This window comes from Carassius gibelio, chromosome B19 (assembly GCF_023724105.1).
Source record: "Carassius gibelio isolate Cgi1373 ecotype wild population from Czech Republic chromosome B19, carGib1.2-hapl.c, whole genome shotgun sequence".
Classification (NCBI taxonomy): Eukaryota; Metazoa; Chordata; class Actinopteri; order Cypriniformes; family Cyprinidae; genus Carassius; species Carassius gibelio.
The window spans coordinates 19963068-19986563 of record NC_068414.1 but is presented as its reverse complement, the minus strand read 5'-3'; the positions used below and the strand labels follow the sequence as shown (position 1 = coordinate 19986563).

Below are 23496 nucleotides of genomic sequence, written 5' to 3'. Positions count from 1 at the left end.
TATTGTTATTTGATCATCATTTGATGAATTACTACTTGATGAACTATATTTATGAAATGTAATTAACTGATATTACAAATTTATATTGTTTTATAAGAATAAATTAAGATAATGTTAAAATTCAGTCAATTTAGGCATCACATAATCTTTTGAAAACTGTATATTCTTTTTGATGTTAAATTTATTTAAATAGATTTACTAATACTTAATGAAATTAGTAGTGTTTTCTAAAGTTAACTAAAATTAGTTTTATTTTAACGCAAATTTGTGACTGTTAAAGCTAATTCACATGAAGAACGATAACTATGAATAACTGTAATGATTAGTACAGAGCCAGCACGGCACTAATGAGGGGGTGGCTGAAGTTAAAAAAGGGGGCGATGGCATAGCACATTAAAGTAAAAAATATATATATATTCGCAATATCGCGTTCATTATTGAAGGCGTTTCATCTGGGATAATGAACGCAATATTGCGCAGCTTGCCAGTGATCTACAGCTCTGTCTATTAAATGCCGCTCCATTTAAAAGCAGGTGATGGTGATTTAGCAGTAATAATGGAACTGGATTTACTGATTAGATGCGCATGATTATATTGTTAGTTATATCGTCCAGCCCTAGGGTTCACACAGATAGAGTTTCAGTCACAAGGCATGTCAGTGTAAGTTTTTTAAGCGCAAGGTCTAGAGACTTGTTGCAAGAAACTGAATTTTTTTTAACTTGAGCGCCATATTTTAGAATGATGTATTTATTACACGCGAGAAGCTGCTATAAAGACCTATAAATTCAAAGACATCCTTAGTCCATTTATTTTGAAATACAATGGAAAAGTACATCAGTGGAATAAAACATACTTTCTGAGTGAATGACCCACTAAAAGGCTACTTAGCAAATACAGATGGCAGAGTATTGAATAAAACAAAATGGCATAGCCAACAAATTTGAAAATCTGACATCTAGGAAACAATGTGTCTTAGGCAGCAGTTTTACCACAGATACAGACAAGTGATGCCACCACAACCACCAGAAATACTTTGTGTCTGCTTTACAATGAAACAAAAACTTATTGTGACCAATTCCCTGAAAAAAACACATTCATTGTGACCCATTTAACAGATTCATAATTTTAAGGTAGATCAACTTGAATATCAACAAACAATAACAATACAGCAAAATAATGAACTAACTACGAACATCTAGCCCTCTATTAGGGCTGTGCAAATAATCGAATGCAATTATCATGCGAATCTCATTCTTAAAGACGGTTCTGTAATTAGTAGTTAAATCTCTTATCACGTGACGAGCTACGAAATATTGCGTTCGTAATCGGCTTAGATAACGAACGCCATATTGCATAGCTTGTCAGTGAACTATGGCTCTGTGTAGTAAATGTTGCTTCATTTGAAAGCACGTGATGGAGATTAACTACTAATCACAGAACTGGCTTTACAGACTGATTTGCAAGACTTCTATTATATTAGTCTGCAGGAACAGATGATAGCATTCTGTTTGTTATTGCATTCTGTATATATCTCTTTATAAAAAAATATTTCTGTCAGTATTTAATCCATCAGCTAGTAAATAAAGATTCTAAAAAAATTCTTCTGTATTGTAATAAAGTAAATGTGGAGTGGACTTTCCTAATTTCACAGAATTATAATGATTATTAAAACATTATAGTTATCTAATTATAGCTATCAGCCAAGGTGTGAACAGCCTTTTAGACGACAGCAAAGGTAGTTTAAATGGAAAATTAGGCACTCAAAAGTGGCTCAACTGTTTTGTAAAGGCATATTTTCCGGGAAAAACTCAATATAGGCCATTGGACTGTGACCGTGCTCTATGCTCAAGCTATTTGCCTAAGTGCCTTGAAAAAGTGACAAGTGAAAAAAAAAAAAAAAAAAAAACTCTTTATTCCCTGTATTGAAGAGTTTGTGCAGTGGGGGGTGTATGGGACTTGGATAGTGCCAGGTGAGGAGTGGTGACCACTTTGTTTAATTGCTCTTATTTATTTGTTTAACTCCTGGGTTGTGCTTCCTCTTGATATATGGCTGGCTCCTCAGCCAGCTTTTATGAAAGAACAGACCTCTGACCAATCCCATTAAATCAGACTCTGTCATTCTCCTCTTCCTATACTGAGTCCGATCCAAAACCAGCCAAATGTGGTGCAGAGCATGCAAACAATGAACTCTGATTTGATATAATTTTGTATCTATTCAATATAAAAGAAAAGATGTACCTTATTGAATTCTTTCACGTTCACAGAATTTGTGAATGCGCTAATTGGATGTTCTGTCTGAGATGTTCATCTTCAATAATTGCTACTTGCCAGATTCAATTCCATATAAATTCTCACCTGCAGTTGGTCCAAGAAAACAGTGTTTTTCAGTAATAGCTTAGCTTTCAGTGCAGTACCTGCCACTTAAATCCTGAAAATTCAAACACATTTCATTAAAATATTCCATTAAAAGCTTTAGATTATATAACATTGTAAGTTATTGTGCCCTTAATGGCATTTGAAGGAGCTGATTCGGGTAGTATATGAATACAAACTGCTGTTGGAGGCTTGAGCTTGTGGACTAATACTCTTCTTTTGAAATGAACACCAGAGAAACACCCAGACCTCTATTAGTGCACTCGAGAAAGAGAATGAGATGATTATGGTGACCTGAGATGTGCTTTTGGCGCTCACCTGTGTGGTTTTGATATGTTTTTAGGAACCAGATGTCTCCAAAATCTGCTATTGTGTGGTCACAATGACAACAGCTTTATGAAAAGACTGATTAATGTCTTATTTTGATTGATAAGACTCTGTTCAAGCGTGCTTTGATTATATAATTCTACAATTATATGCCTATATATATATATATATATATATATATATATATATATATATATATATATATATATATATATATATAATGTATAATGTATAAAACACTTATATGTCAGTAAAATAATGCAGGTAAGCAGTGTGCTTTTGAAGTTTAATGTTTGTGCTATTATTCAGTATTATTTAAATGTGAAGTGAGACAGAAAAATTGTTCTACATAAATAATTTACTTATTTGAAAGAACAGATGCTCTGCTATGCTCCAGTTTGGAGGTTAAATTATGATACGTTTGTTCCCTGATTTAACAAGATGTTTTCAGGGGAGTCATGCTATAATTATTTATTCATAGTGGTGTAGAACATTGTGTGCTCTGTTTGGTTAAGTTTGAAGTTCAGCTGCATTATTTGCTGTCAGCGCAGTCCAAGAAGTGAATGCATAGTCTCCGCAGTTCATCATGGGAAGGCACAGAATGTAAAGAATGCGATGAAGTTAAAAGTTCAAATTTATGTGTGTGTCAGCATAAACTAAAGGTTTAGAAACAAGGGCCAAATCACACTGCAATAACTAGGAGGCTTCATCTGCTAAAAAGCAGAAACTGCAGTATGTTCATCTCAGAGTTTTCAGAAGTTTCATGATCTTAGGATATTCCCATGCCTCGTTTGACCCCTGCAAAGTATATTTAAAAGCCTGCTGTGTATGTAGGATTTCATAAAGTCTTCCTAGTGAGCTGTAAAATGCTGAAACTTAAGTAATTTCAGCGCAATTCTTTGACTCTCTTTAAAATGTTACAAAACGTGGTGAATATCATTTAGAAACTTTTATCTGGAAATTTTGTGGGTAACATCGAGAAATATTGACCACATGTAGAACATGTTTTTCAATGTTTCATAATCTTTCATAGTCTTTTGAATATAAAGATTATAACGAAAAGCACTGGAGAAAAGTTAAGTTCACCATATCCATTGAGCTGAAACTGTTGGGTATCTGGCTTTTCTCCCTCCGTATTCCAATCTATTTTCCCCTATCCAGTGATTTATTCCTCACCAGCCTCAGGTACTCGATGGAAATCTCGCCGCTTATTGTTGGCTGTAATATTGGCAGAACCATAAATGGAAGAAACATTACTTTATCTGTCTTTTTTTCCACCTCAGTTATAAATTCCAGTATAGTTCCAGCCTGGAGCGGAGTTATCATATATCTCTAGTCTGATGAGAGGTGAAAAGGTCATGTTTGTGACTGTCATGAGCAACAGATTATTATGAAAATATTGCATTAACACACTTGAGTAAATATGTTTCTCATGGTTTAAAAAACTTGGAAGTACTTCATTTGAATTAGCTCCTCGTTGGGGATGAAAGGCGACATCTATTAACCTAAAACAATTCAAGGAAAGTCCCCAGTCAATCAGAAACCTGACATAAACACAGCTGTCTCTTCTCATCAAGCATGAGGAATATCATATGGGTTCAAGTTCATTTCAGTGTTCATAGATAATGTAGGAGTCACGTATGGCCATCTGCCACAAGTCTGAATGACATTTACCTGCAGCTTATGATGATCCAAGACATATTGTCAGTTGTCCTCAGTCTTCAGCTGATTTGTTATTTTCTCTCTTTATTCATTCCTCTAATACACCCCTCAATCCGCGCTCTCATCAGTATACCCCACAAGTGTGAAATGTGTTAACAAATTAAGCTCACACCTCGTGAAAAGTGACGGAAGCAGTTCTCAAGAGAAAAAGTGATAATGAGCCTAATTGATCCGGTTTCTTTACAAAGAGACACATGTAGAAGATGTCTGTAGGTGAATGGGGTTTGAATGAGATTGTGAGATTGTCTGTCTAACTGAGAGTGAAAGTTTTCTACAGTGGCCTTTTGTCAAATGTTACTTTCTGACAGTTTTTTTGTCCTTAAAACATGGTTGGTTGGTCTGTATTCTTTCCAGAACATCAGTACAGGAAAACGGGAAGATGAGTTGTGCTGGGGAGATTAGAGGATAAAGCTGAACGTAATGGCTGGCTTCCATTAATCTGAAAAAGACTTTTAAACCAAGGTTAACTGAGTCAGGTTTACTTCTGAGTTGTTTGTGGTGTAATTGTTGGAAAGAATGCAAAAGCCCATTAATCAGAAAAGAATGGCCTTTAAAAGTTAAAGGTGCACTAAGCGATTTTGCCAAATGATGTTGATATTTGCAAGCACCAAAACAAACACACCCATACCCCAACAGGACCTCAACCGTATTTAAAAATCTCCGCCCCACATGTACATAGAAACATGGCAGTGACAATCACAGAAACAAGTGAAGATGACACAAGTAGGGCTGTGCAAGTAATTTAATTTAATTAATAAATTAAGTTGTTTATACATTCAAATGTTTAGACATGCTAAAACACAGCATTTGGTAACAATAAAAAAATATAAATAATATAGTGAGAGAAAATGTAAAAATTCATTGGGCCCTAAACTTGTAATTTTTGTTAAACATTTAATAAATTAAATACATACACGTGATAGGTAAAAGTTGATAGCCTGAATGCACTATAAGTCACTTTGGATAAAAGCGTCTGCTAAATGCATAAATTGTATTACATTTTTCATTTAAATTGATGTGATAATGTATACGTTTCATCATTACAATGAATTAGACATGCTTTTTAATTGATACAATTTAATTTATCTATTAAAAAAGGAGTTTTAATTTAAATGGAAAAAAGAAATATAAAACAATTAAAATGGGGAAAAAAATAATTTTGAAAAAATACAATTGAGGAAAAATAGATTTCATAGGGCCCAATATCCCTCAGCCTTGCTGCGCCCCCCCAGTTTGGGAACCACTGCTTTATTCTTTTAAATTGATACATTAATTTTTTTTTTTTTTTTTCTACTAAATAAACTTAACTGACTCCTTCACTTCCACTTTAAAATGATATTTGTTTTGTTTTATTATTTTTATTTATTCTATTTATAATTTTTGTGCAATTAAGTTACCTTTCAGTTGAGTTTGTGGCAAAACCTTCATCAGTCTGTACATGTCGTTTATTACTGCATAATATTTTTTAAAATAGATGTTTAATTTCATAAAGTACAAATTGATTTCAAAATGAATTTTGTGTTTTTCAGTTGAATAAAAGTACTAATTCTTCCTATATATATATATATATATATATATATATATATATATATAAAAGTCTAAAATTCTCATCTCGTTTTCATGAACCCAGTCTCATGTATCGTCTCGTCTCGTGGGATAAGTGTCTCATCACACACCTAGTAAAAATGTATCCTACAAGGTAACACAATGCAACGTTGCTCACACTTGAAATGTGTCTCCACATTAAGTCCTTGAAAGGTCCTTGAATTTGAAGTTAAACAAAGTGTGGGAACCTTGAGTTTATTTAACAGTTTGGTTAAAGACCAGTGTGGGTGTTTGTTTATTCTTCAAATGCACTTTAAATATCTTTGAGTGCATGACATTTAAGCTGTGGGTTTAAAACCTATAAAGAGCTGCCTACCTAGACAGCATTTTAAAGTCGTGATTAACAGAAGTAGCAACATAATCTGTCTTTCATATTATGATGAACATCTGAATGGTTTAATAATGGTAGGCATGAGCGATAAATATCAACTCGATATTTAATGCCTTTCTAAATCTGTTTCTGTAATCAGCAGTAAATCTCTACTTGTGTTTGCTTTCATGTGGAGCAGCATTCACTACACTGAGCCATCGTTCACTGACAAGCTGCGCAAAACATAGCTGTGGTAATAATATATCTTTGTTCCAGCACTTTCTTTCTTTCTTTCGTTCTTTTGTGGCTTGCAATGGGGTGAGAATTTTCCGAATGAAAATTCCTGGAATTTCTGGAAAGTTTAGGAAATCTTCCACCTTTTTGAAATCCTTATTTATTTACATTTTTTGCTATTGGCTAATATTTGATGATATATCAGTTATTAGCAGATTGTATTTATTTATTTGTTTGTTTATCAATATTTAAAATTATTTTATATATGCCACTATTAAACAATGGCTCAGTTTCATATTGGTTTATTAGTTTCTTATAATTTATAATGATATGTATATATTATTATATTATTTATTTGTGTGTCAATCAGCCACTATTAGACATGTCATGTGTCTTGTTTCCATGTTGGTTGTTGGCAGATATTAGAGTACTTGCTGATTAGCATATTGTTTAAATGGTATCCGTATTGATCAGTATCATATATTTAATTTGGCATGTTCATTTTCCCTCTTATTTTTTCTTTTTTTCTTTTTTGTTTCATTTATCTGAATAAAATATGCAGAATTTCAATATTGACCATAACATAAACTATGTGATAATGTCAAATGTAAGCAAGAATGACCTAATTAAGCAAAGGACAGATTGGGCGGACAAAATTGAAATAACCAAGTAACTGGCAACATGAACCATCTTTCTAGCTGCTCATTGTGGAAAGAAATTATGGTCAACAATTGAAGATGGTATTGACTCTCTCTGAAACATCTCATACCCTCATTTACCTTAAGTGTCCATTCATTCTGCTTAATGTTCTGTATTGTTTTGTTTCTGTAGCACAAAGCGGCTGTTTGATGTCGATAAGCCAATACAGTGAAGGCAAGGAGATGGAGATGAGTATTGGGGGAGGGAGCGAATAAGGGACGACTCTTCAAGCTCGTTAAAAGCTGGGAGGAACTGGCTTCTATTAACTCCTTTAATTAAAGTACTTGTCATATTGCAGTGGTAAGTCAGCATGGCGGTGAAGAATCTCCTCTAGAATGCAAATGTGAATGCGCCTGGCACCTCTGGAGAACACGGCTGAATATGGATCCGCCAAGGTCCAGCTAATGGAGTGGATGCATGGATCCTCTAGCTGTACGGAGGGCTCCCACAAGCTCCCAAAGTGACAGATTGTTTTCCACCTGTCTATGAGGAGCAAAAAATAGTGCAGACCATGAGAAGAGGGTGGATAGAGACACAAAGACCAATAATGACGGAGCCATTCGTAGTCAGGCAACGGGGAACGGAGAGAGACAGAAAGAGGAAGAAACAGAGCATGAAAGTGAGATTAAAGGGAGTCTCTCAGGAATGGTCAATGTGTTCCCGATGCCCTTTTGCATCTAATCAAATCAGCAGCTAAACCTTGTTTAGGAGTTTATTAGAATTTAGACACACTGCTTTGTGGAGGAAAGAACAATAAAATAAACTGATGTACAAATAATGCAATTCTGGCCATGGCCTTCAAGGCTGAATGCTTTTTGAAAGAGTGAGAATTAGGTAGCGGCTGAAGCCCATAGCCTCCTTCCTAACTCGTGCTTCGGCAATGAAGATAACATTTGAATAATTAATCTGTGAGTCTGTGGGGCTAAGCGAATGAGCAAGAGTGTGGGACAGAGTAAAAAGATGAAAGAGAAACATGTAGGAAAATCCGAACGGCAACTAAGGGGAGAAGAAAAAGCAGGAAAGTGTAAACAAAGAAAATATCCCAGAGAATAAAGAAAACTGGGGAAAAGGTCTCGACACTGTTTCCTTTCTCCATCTGGGTCTCAATATCCAATTAAAATTTAATTGCAAACAGTTGGCTGAAGTATGGATTCATTTGTGATGCTCTGATTATTGGTACAAACCTGCTTAGAATGATGGCTTTTGATTGATGTTGTTCTTTCAGCTAATAAACTAATAAACCTGTTTTTTTTTTATGAACATTGCTTTTTGATTGTCACTCAAACATTTTTTTTTTTTTAATTAAAGGCCCTGGAAAGTTTTTGAAAATAAATATACATAGATACAGGTCCTTGAAAGTGCTTAAATTTATTTTGTGCAAGAAGTTATCTGGAAAAAAAATCAATATTATTCTCTCCGGTCTGCTAATGTGTTATATACTTCATGGCCTATAACTTGCTTGATTTACGTTAGTTATGTGCATTTACGCATTACGTTGTGTTTGTGTTAACTTTGTTGCACGTTGCCATGATGTTCAAGCATCCGCAAGTCCACAAAACTACGACAGTGGTACGTCAACGTTTTACAGGCACATCATTAAATTAATGTTGAATTGCTTTGCTTGTTAAGATGCAGACCCATGAGGGTAGAAAAACAAAAACATATTCATGTATCATAAAACTTCTGTTTACATAATTCTAAGCTCTTTTTAAATCCATGCAAAAGTTAATATCTGATCATTTTAGAATACAGTATAGGATGTACTGAATATTCTTCAGTTTTATGCAAAAGAGAAATATGACAATTAGAATATCAGATCTCTGCCATATGGCCCAAAACATAAAATAAAACTTTACTTTTTTGCATAGTTGTGTTTGACATATGAAAACTGTAACAATGTATCAACCTTACTCTCACTTGAAATGTATCTTCACATTAAGTCCTTGAATTTGAGGGTATTGGACCTGAAAGTTCCTTGAAAGGTCCTTGGATATGAAGTTAACCAAAGTGTGGGAACCTTTAGTTTATTAGGAACAAGGATTTAACAGTTTGGTTAAAGACCAGTGTGGGTGATTTTTTTATTCTTCAAATGCATTTTAATTATCTTTGTGTGCATGACATTTTAGCTGTGGGTTTAAAACCTATAGGGAGCTGCCTACCTAGACAGCATTTTAAAGTCGTGATTAACAGAAGTAACAGCAGAATCTTTCTTTTATATTGTAATGAACATCTGAATGGTTTATTCAAAAGAAAAAAAAAAGATGGTTCTGTCCATCAGTTGTTGATTGGATAGAGGTAGACCTGAATGTTTCTGACTGTTTAAAGGGGTCCTATGACATTGCTAAAAAGAACATTATTTTGTGTATTTGGTGTAATGCAATGTGTTAATGCGGTTTTAGGTTTAAAAAAAAATCATTTTCCACATAATGTAGATTATTGTTGCTCCTCTATGCCCTGCTGTTCTGAAATGCGTAGATTTTTACAAAACTCATCGTTATAAAAGGCAAGGTGTACGCTGATTGGCCAGCTATCCAATGCGTTGTGATTTGCTGAATGCTTTAAGCATGTGAAGTAAATGTTAAGCCCCTTACCACATTGTGATGCTGTGTGTCCCCGCATGATGAAACCAAACCTATTATAAACGAGGGACGCAATAACTGATTATAATATCTTTTTGTGCTTTTGCGTTGCGTATCAAGCGGCGTAAACATAAAACTATATCTGTATTTGTGATCGGAGAAACGACAAACAAATGCTACTCTACACTGCTCAAAACTCGCTATTGAATCATCAGTAGGGATTGGTATCGTTTACATTTTATCCATAACGATATGGATACCGATACTGCTTATCGACACTGATAATTATCTATACTGTTATCGATACTATTCGGTGCAAAACATATAAAGTGAAAAGTTGTTGAAAATATGAAAAAAGTTATTTTATTAGTGCTGAACTTTAGAAACTGTATTAAAGTTCTTCATTTAAGCAGTGAGTTATTTTTCTTTTTGTCTTATTTTATTAACGTTAAAGTAATAGTTCACCCAAAAATGTCTCAAATTCTTTACCTATGAACACGTTCCTTACAGACTGTGAGTCAGAAGTGCCAGACTGTCCTTGCAAAGTTGGAACTGCCCCACTTTATAGAAACAGATACTGGGATTGTAGGCTACTCTCACAGGAAACAGTTCTCATGCTCCTTAAAATGCCCTGCACACATTTGGATATTTGGTTTGAACTGTTCTGGAACAGTGTTGTAAATATAGCTAATCCACTGATTTCTAGTTGTGTCCTCTTCTGCAATACCAAACAAAGTAGTTTCGCTTTCACAGCGAAACACACTGTGTCTAAACAACATGGCTCTGGTGACAACAGTGAGAATAAAGTTATGCCTTCTTTCTTTGAACATGTAGACATGGGGGCGTGTTAGAATGAGCAATTTTAGGGGGCAATGGTTGACTCTTAACTTTTTTTAAAAGAATATCTCTTTGGATTTGATACTTTATTCTTTGCAACTTTACATATATTCTTCATGCACCAAGAGCTTCTAACACTCCAAAGAAAAATAAAATAAAAATGAATTGCATCATATGACCCCTTTAAATTATTGGAGAAATCTGACATTTGACCCCAGAGAGAAGTATGTGAAGTTGAGATGAAGGTCCAGATAAAAAAAAAAAAAAAAAGAAATCTTTAAGATTCAGGAATCATTAACATCAGAAGCATACATTAAATAAATACATTAATACACAAAAACATTAATACACTGCTCCCCGCAGTTGGGGGTTCGATGCCTTGCTCAAGGGCACCTAAGTCATGGTATTGCCAGCCCGAGACTCGAACCCACAGCCCTAGGGTTGGGAGTCAAACTCTCTAACCATTAGGCCACGACTTCCATGTTGATGTAATCCTTGCTTTTTCTTGGGTTTTATTTTACCGGAAAGCCACAGGAAGACATCAGTGCTTCTTTTTGTTGACAGGAGATTTATAAATGATTCTCATTACAAAATTTGGGAAGATGTTTGTCCCATTTATCACACTGACACATGCCTTGTAAAAACATTACTAAAATGCAACTGATGAGTATTTGAACCATGAATAACAAGCAGATATCGCTACGAGCTTGTGCAGCACTGTCAGAATACATGCATTTTGTGTGTGTATTAGAAAACATAACATTCTGCAACTTGTTTACTTATTGTTTAAGGCCATTTCACGATTTCAGTCATCATTTGGTAAGCAGCAACAACCACTCCATCGTCTTCTCATTGAAGATATGTGATGCAGTACTAAACAGTCACTCGCTGTCGGTGCTTGTTATTGATTTTTGCATGTTTCTCTGAAACTTTTAAATGCTTCTACCCTGCCGACATGTTCGCTGCATTACAGGCCTCTGACTATACGCTGGTTGCTATTTGATCATATCATGTCATTGTTCTTTACTTCATTTTTAATTTTTTGCTATTTTCGGCCAAATAATTTTGGTTGCTTGTATCGTGGATATAGAAAGCAATCCCAAAGAGCATTGCTATAAGCGTGCGTAAGAATGCTATCCAAGAACTCCATTATTTTACCCATATTAGCTTAGCAGCATGCTAACATCAAACTCCATTAGAATAAATTGTGAGTTCAGACCTTGTGATTCTCAGGAACACAATTTGTGTTTATTAAAAATAAATCTGTAATAAAATATTAATATTAGATGCAAGGTAGATCACTATTTCTAAAATAAATAGAAGTATAAAGAAAAAAATTAAAATAAAATAACTTTTAGGCCTATACCTAAATTGATGCACCTTTAGTAAGGACGTTGACATCTAGGCAGCTTGCTAGATTTTGTAACAAAGCAATTGAATCCATTACTTTCACATGAAAATAGAGTACACAGTCAAAAATGATTGCTTCAAACGGGAGTCCATGGCACACCAAAATTTTTTTTTAAAAAATACTTAATTCAATCCATCATTGCTTTTTGATCACCAACAAGCTTTTTAAGTACCATCTAGACCATCAGAAACCAGCTTCATGGTCTCTTTAAATCATTTTAAATACTGACGGCAAGACCAACATTATTGCGATCTGTCTATGGAGATTCCCGAACTGTGAGGCCTGAGATGACAGTGAGGTGTAAGCTCTTGTGGTAATAAGTGTCAAGCCATTTACTCAAATTTGCTCCCTATCATCAGTCAAAGAGTGTAAAATGAAAAGCATATTTTCAAATCCCGAACTATTACATGGATTAAGCAAGACAATGTCACGGTTTTTCGTCCGTCTGTCGATGAAAAAAAAAAACTGTGTTTATATTGTCTAAATGTTTTATTTTATTTTTATTTTTTTTAGTGTAGAGCATACGTTTAAGAGGCCTACTGAGGGAAAGGGTTGTTTGGGAACACATGATGAATGTAATAGAGGCTGTAGAGGACGAACTGTTGGGATTGTAGGTATTTTGGTCACAAGGGTTACCACGTGTAACGTTGTGTGCATATTTATGACAAGTGCCCAGAGCAGGGTGTGTGATGGGGGAGTGCAGATGGTCATTAGCCGCAATGTTTAAAAGCTCCACAGCCATTTAGGACCATTTATCCCTTAGTGATGAGTTTTGCCACTGTGCTCACCCATCGATAACTCATCCTTCCGCCCTCCTTTTTTTTCCCCAGGCTTTTTATGGCCCTAAAATTCCTCTGCCTGATCAGCACAGTATTATATCACTGCTTCTCCACTCTAAATAATTTAGCCCGCGCTACTATCTTTCTTCTTGCTAAACCTCATTCCCCTTTAGTATTTGTACCTTGTATTATATTCTCTCTGTTGTTTTTGGTTTATTTATTTTTCTCAAGCTCAAGGTGGTTTATCTATGTCTGTTCTAATTATGCTCATGGTAGATGTTACTTGTATTTTTAATGGTTTACCGTGCATTTAAAAAGTCTGAAATGAAGTAGCATTAGAAAGACAGAACTCTGAAAAGCAGGCGGCTGAGATGTCACATCAGGAACTTCAGACTGAACCTCAGGACAAATGTCTCGTTAGTTGACACATTGGCTAATCAGAAATAACAGCTTAATTGTTTGAGAAAAGGAAAATTGCTGTAGTTTGAAATTAGATGTGAATGAAACGGGAAGAGTTGTTTTTGCTCCCACTACATCAGCATTACACCAGCCAAGCAACTGACTTTGAGATCAATCAGAATTTATCTCAGATCTTCTTCTAATTCTTGATCTGGAACATTTGTTCTCCTAAAATGTAATGGAGCTAATGTGTGTGTGGCATTTTTATAAAGATATAAATGTAATACCTATTTAGCTATTCTTATATTCTCAAGGTTTAAAAGAGAAATGTGTAGATAATAATACTGTAAGAGGGCACCGTAACTCATATCTCCAACAGTATTTGAAACCAGTAGGTGATATTAATGCTGACATTGTTTGTGCAAATATGATCTGAACCAAACCTAAACCAAGACTAATGAGGTATTGCCATGGCGATGATATCTGCTTTGTGCACTTTACACAGTACAGACCTTTCTAGATATCTTTCACTACCACTGCAGACAAATCAAAAGGAGGTCTTCCCTTTTGGGTTCTCCCAATTGTAATTTATGTCTCAGAAAGCCTTTCTTGTTTCCCCTTGGACCCCAAAGCCAATTCTTTGGCTGATACAAAAAACTGCACTTTATTTATGGGTACTCTTCTATTCTGTTCCTGATTAGACATTATATAATATCACTTTAGAGTACAGTAGTTAATGTTTGAATGAGAATAAACGAAATAAACTTATGTAACCAAAGTCAAAAAATAATTAATTTCCCTTTCTTTTTCAGTTAGTCTTCTGTAAGCAAGCTAGCTTATAAGCTTAGCATATTGCCACTAAAGGCTACAAGAATATATTAAGCTTTGTATTCAAACTCATAGTAACAAAGTGTGGATAGAATTTCGTACTACACGGTAATGCAGTTCCTCACAGATGTTTCTAGCAGATGGCCTAGGCCTCGGTTGATGTGTGTGTTTGCTTTCCACTCTGTGTACTCTTAAGTCAGATACATTACAGTAATCCAGTCTCAAGCACAAATCCACTCATCGTTCATATTACAAGCAATGATAGACTTGAGCTATCTACCCATCATGGTAGCAGTTCAAAAATAGCTCCGGTGGCTGGGAGAGAGGTGTTTGAGTGGAAATGTGTGTGTGTGTCTCGGTAGGCAGAATGGAGAAGCATGTATTTATGAAGGTTGGAAATAATGGCAGCAGAGGATAATTGGACAGGTTTTACCCTGGACTATAGCCACTCCGAGGCGCTCCAGTGGGTGCATAACTGCTGCCACCCAGGAATGATCAGAGTCCTTGAAGACAAGAGAGTTACAGCAGTGATTGTGTTGGACACAGCAGTCTGCGCTTAGAACACCATCAATCCAGTTCACCTCTCCTCTTACCTCTGGCCTACAGGTGGACTTTGTGAATGAGGATTCTCTCCATCTGTAGAGAACCCTGCAAAAAAGTCCCCAATTATTTATGGACATTTCACATAGAGCTTTAGATGAGCCTGCAGATTTTCAAACTTCCCAGAAAGAAACAAGCTGTCGATTCATTCACTTCAGATCCCAGTTACACCGGGTTATGTCATAGGATTGATAGATGCATGCACACACAACGTATTTCTCGCTCATCCTTGCTCTTTCTCTGTAATTTATCCCCTAATGTTTTCTCTCTGCTTGCCTGACAGAATCCTGCCCTTGCATCCGTTTCCCCTCTCCGTCTTTCCTCACTCCAGGGTGTGCTTCCTCTTGCTGGAATATGGCTGCATCAGGGATTCCCACCTTCATCCTTTGAATGAGATTAGTGAAAGGCGAGCCTGCTTTAGTTTGATGATGTTAATGTGTTGTTAAAAACCAGGTTGTTTAGTTGCTTTTGTTTTATCATCTCGTTCCATAGGTGTTTATAAATCCGGTTAAACACCGGTTGAGAAGCGCAGTGCCGCGTCACATCGTGCCACATCTTTACATTATTTTGAATTTTGCTAGGTGCTGTGGACAGATGCTGAATGGCGTACACACACAGAAAACAATGTTTTACAAATTTAAAGCAATAGTTCACTTTCAAATAAAATTTTAGTATGTTTTAGCTTACTTCAAGGAAATCCAAGATGTAGGTTTCTTTGTTTCCGCAGTATTTCCCATTTTTATATTTTTAGGTCAAACCGTTCTTGTCTGTGACTCATATAATGGAGGTCTATGGTCACCACCTCAAAGAGCATGGACAGAGGAGTCAAAATTAAACAATTCCCCATCGTAAGTACATATTGATGACCTAAGACATGAAACGAGCGGTTTGTGTAAGAAAACGAACAGTATTTATATAGTTTTTACCTCTTGTACACAACCACGTTCAACTGATTTGAGGGCGCGAGTGCTTCCTGATGTGACTTGTGCGCACGCTCTGGCTTAGTCCGCGCAAGCGTGGAAAGCACCGGAAGTGATTTGAAACTGATTTGCTAAAATTAAAACAGGGACAGTACTAGATCAGCGCCAGCCAATGAAATTGCCATTTGCTCCGCCCACTACCGGAGAAACCGGTATGTCTTCTGCTTGTTCGAAAATGAATATGAATAATTCTAAATGAACTCCATTATTTTGACAGGAGAAGACATCAAAGAATAGTTCACATATAGCGTGTCGAGTCAGCGTGGTAAGACTCTCTCTCTATTTGCATGTGTGAGAAACAACGGTGAGTCGTGCGCCTTCACAAAGAGTTTACAGAGCATCAAATACAGGTGCGCTGTGCGTCCACTGAGATGAGCTGAAAAGTTCAGATCGCTTGATGGAGAAAGAACTCTGAAGCTCAGATGCTGAAATTAGTGCAATCGTCATGCGGTTCAGTCTATGTAGTAAACACATCCGCACGTCTCTGCCATTCATTATTTTACACAGAGACGCGCAGAACACGGATTCATATTTCAAACAACTTTTGCGTCTTAACATTTACAGATACTGGTCCATATGGAGATTTGATTTGATTAATTTATGCTACCTTTGACAAATTCCGTGACTGTCCATATTAAAATGTAAGTTTCATTTTCATGACTGGATTTTGAGATTCCGTCCGCGTTTTCTGCTTCACGGAAATCACGGAACTGGGCTGACCGGGTACTCGGGTACCACCGGGTCTTAAAGAAACCTGGTACCGTGACATTTTCATTTTTTTGTACCGACTTGGTACCTAAGTACCGGCTCTTTTGACAACACTAGATTAAATGTATTTAATTTTATTAATGCAGCCTGGGTGATCATAAGAGAAGTGTAGTAGCAAACATACATTTGAGTTGTGTGTATTCTGTTGAGAAAGTGTATGTGAGAATTATTGATTTTTGTCATGTCCAACTGTCCATCTGTATGCAATTCACATTGGCATGCATGCCTTTGTATCCTTGAAACATGTTGTGCAGATACAATTCCAGCTTCCTTGATTATTGGAGCCCTCGTCTGAAACCAAAATAGTACCATCCATGCTAATGTGGCCAGTTTAATGTTAACCCCAGTTGTAGTTTAGTGCTGTGGTGTGGGACACAGAGCACTGGTAGCTCTCTGATGTGTGGTGACAGTGGTTGGACGGCGAGGTTCATTATTCATGGCCTGACATTCCATTTAATCACATTTTATTATGAAGCAGTGCAGGACTCAGTAAATCAGCCTGTGCTTGGAGCTCCTGAAGGCTGGAGAAGGGCAGGTGGGGTGTTTACGGGTGGCTTTAATCAGGAGAATTTCTACAGTGACACCCCCTACTTAACGCACACACACACATGCTGGTACTCACACTAAACTATGTGTATGCAAATATACACACACTTATATTATCAGCAGACTGCATGCAAATGCAGATTTAATGCACACACACACACACACAGAAAAAACACTGAAGCGCATACACACAGACTTCAAAGTCCAATCTGTCTTTCCTCCCTCTTCATTGAACTTTGTAAAGCACCACCTGTTCTCCTTCTCCAGTTTTGTATCTTTCTCTTCCCTCTTCCTTCTCCAGTGTCCCTGCTCTCTTCCCAAAGGAGCACCTGTGATAATTGGAGAGGGAAGTGCTCGTTTTTCTAATGGAGAATCTGGACTTGATGCTGCAGTACTCATCCATGTGGAAATGTCTCCTAATGGAGGCCGCCTCTGGCCTCAGCACACTCCTCCGCTTCCTGCCCAGACCTGCCTCATTTGGGCAATCTTTAGTTCATCTGTAGTAGGATCACGCTAGTGTCTCTTTCATACCTTCTTGGCCTGGTGGTGAACTTAAGTGATGATCTCCTGTTTGGTCTGAAAATGGGAGAAGTATTTGTGTATTTTATGTCAAAAGGTTTTCAGAGGCAAACCAGGAAGCAAGTTCATGGCATCTTTAAAAAAGAAAATAGCATTCTGTTTTAATGAAAAAGTTCACCCAGAATTTGAACTTTGCTTGAAGTTCTACATAATGATTTTTTGGGGAAAGGTTTACTTTGTGTCCTATGATTAAATTACAATGTGATTTTGGAATTCCACGAGTGTGACAATTAAATGTTTTATGCTTTGCATACACTACTGTATAGTATTAATTACCTATTGTAATATATTTTATATTGTCAATTGTGATGAAGAAAACAAACAAAGAACATGATCTTTCAGAAATTGTTTAAATCTATCTGGTGCTTAAAAGTGCTGTATGTAGGATTGACACAGAGTGGTTGAACTAGGTATTGCAGTCCAAATTCAAAATATTGGAGAGGGTTTTTTTTCACCCGGCCCCTGCTCCTCAGACTTGGCACTCACGCAGGTTGCAGATTGATGACACTAACAAGAACGAGCGCACTTGCCGATGAATGATATGAAATACACTGTGTTTTCTGCCGACTGGCGACTGAAATTACAATTGGCAGTGGGTGGGTTTCACAAACCAAAACAGAGACAGACATTCCGGCTCTGAATGCACATTTTCAAAGGAAAATAACTGTGACTGTAGCATTGTTCTTCAGATAAACAAGGATGTTAACTAAGCATGTTTCTTAAATATCTGCAAACATATTATGGGATTTGTAATGCTTTAGTAGTGTCAAAAACTTACATATAGCACCTTTAAGATTTCTAATTACTATCAATGTTGAAATCCATAATACTGTATTTGTGGTAATCATAACAGTTTTTTTCATCATTCCTTAATGAATTCTGTTCTATTGAGAGAATATTAGAAGTTTTGGTAGTGTGTGTTCTGAATCCTTAACATGATAAAAACATTCTGTTTACAGCAGCAGCAGCAAAAAAAAAAAAAAAAAAAAAAATAAAAAATAAAACTGTTTGTGGGTCATTAAGAGGGTGAAAATGCTCATGTGGCTTTCTAAAGAATAAAAAGTACATAAAGGGGATATGACCCCTTTAATTTATCAAGTGTGTAATATCTGTTCTGCCTTTTTAATGAATAAAGAATAAAAATGATGATGATCATTTAGTTGATAATTATTTTGTTTACATACAGTAATAATAATAATAGCTGTTTAAATCAGGTTTTCTAAACATACTCCTGCCTGCCATTGGTTGGATGAACATTAACCACTCAAACTCACTGAGCACGCTTTCTCAGGACATTAAGCTGGGGTTCCAATGTGTTTTTACTTCAAACAATGGCTTTCTGGGTATTATAAAGCGATTTTTGTAGTGTTCAGAAATAATAGTATTCACTTGTCTAAGTCATCCACTTCCTGCCTAACAAAGATTATGTAAAATGGCTTAGGTTGTAGCCGGTGACCGGTCGGTGTGTTTGAGCTGATGGAGATTAGATGACAGCTCTGGGATCTGACTGAAAAGGGAACCTGACGCGAGTCCTGGAACATGAACGCTCAGAGCGATGCCTGTAGCTAAAGCTGCATCACACAGTTTAACTTCCTGCTCTGCTGACACCCTGGAGGACTATATGGGTCATAGTGGTGCTGTGGGGAAATGCAAGCACATTCGCGCAGTTGTTGGGCACACCTGGCAGCTGGAGGCTCCATTTTGCTCTAATCTTCTAACCCCCCCTTAAAATAGCCCTCAGGATGCATTCTTACAGTAGGCTACAGATTACTCAACTCTGTTGCAGTTAATAGTGCATCAAAACAATACATTGCCTTAATGAAAGTTAGAAACGGTCTATTCGAAAATTGCTCCAAGTGATATATATGTGTATATATATATATATATATATATATATATATATAAATCTGAACTAAACTTGCCTTGTCATTCCCATATCTCATATAAAAAAAAAAAAAAAACCACCTTCCGCAACAATGTTTATTAAGAGAGAAAATAAAATATTTAAATGAGTGATATATATATATTTTTTTTTTCTTTTTTTTCTTTTTTTTTCTTTACTGTGATATCAGGGCAGTTTTGTCAACATGACATTTCCCCAAAAAATATTAAATTCAATTTTGTAATAGAGAAATAGAAAACATGCTCATCATAGAAGGGGACTATTCAAATCACTGAATGTGTGAAGTGTATTTTTAAATCAGTTAATAGATAGCGTCTGAAATCAGAGTTGATAGCTTCCATCTGTTATCTCCGACCTGTGAAATAAGCTCTTTTAGCTGCTATATTGATTGTGATTTTGATAGGTCTGTAAAGTGTTTATTAGCTACCATTCTTATGATTGGTGCATGGGCCGTGGTGTCTCAGGTGGCCCATGCTGCACAGAATTCTCTCACTTATCACCTGTGCTGTCCTCGTTTGCTTTTACACCACAGTAAACAGTTTTAAAGGTTTTTATTTTCTGTCAAAGCTGGAAATTGAGATTTAGCAGTCTGTTTGGCACTCAAACGTTGTAGCTGCCAAGCTTCAGTGTTTGGTTTGTATAACAATTCTCTGGGTTAACGTGAGCTTTGTTTCTTTTCTGCATTTTAGGTTGACGGGGTTTCAACTGCCCGCCCCTATAGTCAGCACAGGACCAAGACTCACACTATGGCTGCTGTCAGACTATGCTGTGAGTGGCCAGGGCTTCAAAGCCGTGTACGAAGGTAAGAAACATGTATTAATCTTCTTTTTTTTTGTCTCAAGTCAAAATGTTCAATCTCTCATTTCTGGGAAACCCTGTAATTATGTAAAGTGGACTCTGCACTAGCATGCGTTGCGTAAACATAGACTTTTATCTCATTCTATAGGCTAATTGCCTTGACATGCATGTCCAATTTAAAGACTGAGAATCCGTGCACCGATTTCCTCTTGGTTCCATGCTGGCTTCTCGTCATATTTCTTTTGATGTGAGTGCTTTATGACCCGAAAAGCAGCAATATTAATACTCGCTTCAGAGAAGCAGCAAAGAGAATGAATCTATGCTAATTAGATTAATTATCTAATTGAGATTGTGCACTGATGGCAGGTGAATCAAGTCCTCTGGGTTCATCTTGTTCTGCACAGTATAAATGGAAAATAATGTGTGATTTAGAGGATCACGGTGTATATGCATTAGGTTTTATGTTTTCATACGAAGTGTTTCTTTGCATTCATTAGTTTCATCTTATGCTGAATATAGAGGGTGGTCGACCTGATTTGTTATGCAAAATGTGAAAAAACAGTTCTAGTTTATAGATGGATGTCTAAAGTGGGGCAAGTAGTTCACATTTAGAAAAAAATGGCTTTCTTGATCACTTAGTGTGATATACTCACCAATTAATTCGCTTTTATTATGAGCCTTACGAAGTTCTGGCAGGGTCTGAAATCAAGTCACAGTTTTGCTGTGACTGATCGTACAATTTGGCTAGCAATGGTTGGAAAAAAATGTCTAAATATTGTTTTTATGTTGTAAAAAAAAGAAAGAAAGAAAGAAAAGACATAAGCTCCCGAAGCAGGTGAAGAGGACAGGAGCATCCTGAGCAATGACCTACACCAGTATAGACAGGCCTGATCTCATCCATATGTTTGGGACTAATTCAGTCTGGTACTATAATTATGTGCCACCTCTTGTCACATGGCCTTCTGCGGGTCTGCTGAAACTGTGTACAAGAGCAGAATTAAAGAGTGATGTATGTAGCACATGCCCCTGGTCTGACTTTCAGTAAAGACAGCAGAATAATGAGAAGCCCAGAGCTCTTATCAATAGCCCACGGCTGATAGCGATTTCCTTTATGACTGTGTGAAGCCAAGCTCATCAAGAACATCAGCATACCCAATCAACAATTTATTTTATCCTAATGATACTCTGTCCTGTATAGTATGGAACCGTAATTAATAGTTTTACACTTTACAGTGAAATATGTAAATATTCATTCTATCTATCTATCTATCTATCTGTCTATCTGTCTATCTGTCTATCTGTCTATCTATCTATCTATCTATCTATCTATCTATCTATCTATCTATCTATCTATCTATCTATCTATCTATCTATCTATCTATCTATCTGTCTGGTCTTTTATTATATTAATAAAAACACTGATAGTAGCACAAAAGAGTCTTACCATTTACTACACTTTGTTATTCTTCCAATGATTCACCTCTTGCAACAACCCTCTCATTCTCACTCAATTTATTCATGTGTACCGAGGAAATCATTAAATTTTTTCATGAAATTCAGACAATAAATACTGTTGTGGTGCGACATATCGCCATATATTAACCTCTCGATTCTAACGGTAGCATGGAGCACGAGTGACCGTGATCATGCCTTCGTTTTTATTTCTAGTTTTAATGAGAAATATACATCAATGAACATCTCACCCCTCATGTAATCGCTCAATTTGTGTTTCAACCGTGGAAAAACACAATTAAAACAGCATGTAAACAATGTCACGTAACATTTCATTTACCCCAGGCAAGTCATCAGTGTCTACAACTCGGTATTTTCTAGAGAAAGAAATGTCTAGTGAAGAGCGTTTTGCAAAATATTAGAATATGCTTTATAATATTTACTCATATAATTAATTACTAATATATATTTACTTTTTTATAGAACGTTTGACCTATTCTTGTTTCTTTTTTAATGATTTTTAATGAGTCAACTTGAAAATGTAATATCTCATGCATGAAATGGCATTCTAAAAACAAGTTAGTTCAACTCCCATCTTCTTGCATGTTTTCCCTGTTCCACTGACAGGGCTCTCAACCGGTTCACGGAACAAAATGAAAACCAGAAAATGAACGAAATTTTGACAGGAACAGAACCAGAAATTAAATCAAATTTTATAGTTCCGAAAAAGAATAACAAATTTGATATTGCCATTAACCAGTCATTAATGTTCTTTAATCATTTCATTTATATTTGAAATTTGCTGTCAACCAGTGAGGAATTCAAGTAGTAGTACACGTCCTATGCAAATGGGACAAATAGAAACTTAATGTTTGTGATTTTTTTATTTATTTATTTTACTCATTTTTAAACGTGGGTCCCAAGGCCAAATGCAACTGAATTGGTGTGTCTGTGTGTGTGCGCGCTCTGAATCTTGTGGTCATATTATACAAACCAAACTAGTTTGAGTCATTTCCTGAACATTTATTTTTTATTTACAATCCTTCTGCCATTCAATTAATAACTTTTTTATTAACTAACACAGCGCCCTCCACTATTATCGGCACACTTGGTAAATATGACAAAAGGCAGTGTCCAATGCTTGTTGGTCACAATTATTAGCACCCCTAGAAATGATTTAAAGTTTTAAACATCTCCGAAGTATATTACCATTTATATTTACATTTTTTTAGCACACCAGGGTGACTAGGAGCATGCAATTGTCCAGCCACGACTTCCTGTTCCACAGGATTATAAATATGAGGAACACAAAGGCCAAATACATTTTTATCGTCCATCACAAGGAGCAAAACCAAAAAATATAGTTCTGATGTGCAGAACAAAATAGATAAACTAAAGCATTGAAAATCCCCATTTCCACCATCAGGGCAATAATTAAGGGGTTCCAATCAAATAAAGATGTTACAAATCTGCCTGGAAGAGAACATGTCTATATCATCCTTATGCACAATGAGGAGCAGAGTTTGAGTGGCTGAAGACTCTCCAAGGATCACAGCTGGAGAATTGCAGAGATTAGTTGAGACTTGAGGTCAGAAAAAAAAAAAAAATCAAAGAGCCCATACATCACCACACGTTGCCACTAGGGCTGGGTATTGTTCAAAATCTTTCGATCCGGTGCCAATTTCGATACCTCAGTTTCGATACCGGTTCCTAACGATACTTTTTTCGATACCATATATTTTAAAATCCATTTCAACATCAGCACAA

General features: G+C 36.2%; 1 protein-coding gene across 1 annotated transcript in view; it reads left to right on the top strand.

Moving 5' to 3' along the window:
- LOC127978954 (CUB and sushi domain-containing protein 2) overlaps positions 1-23496 on the top strand; it is a 274020-nt gene that overhangs the window by 25540 nt on the left and 224984 nt on the right. The window contains exon 3 of the mRNA XM_052583978.1: positions 20169-20281. Coding sequence (XP_052439938.1) covers positions 20169-20281 — 113 coding nt within the window. The remainder of the gene's footprint in view (positions 1-20168; positions 20282-23496) is intronic.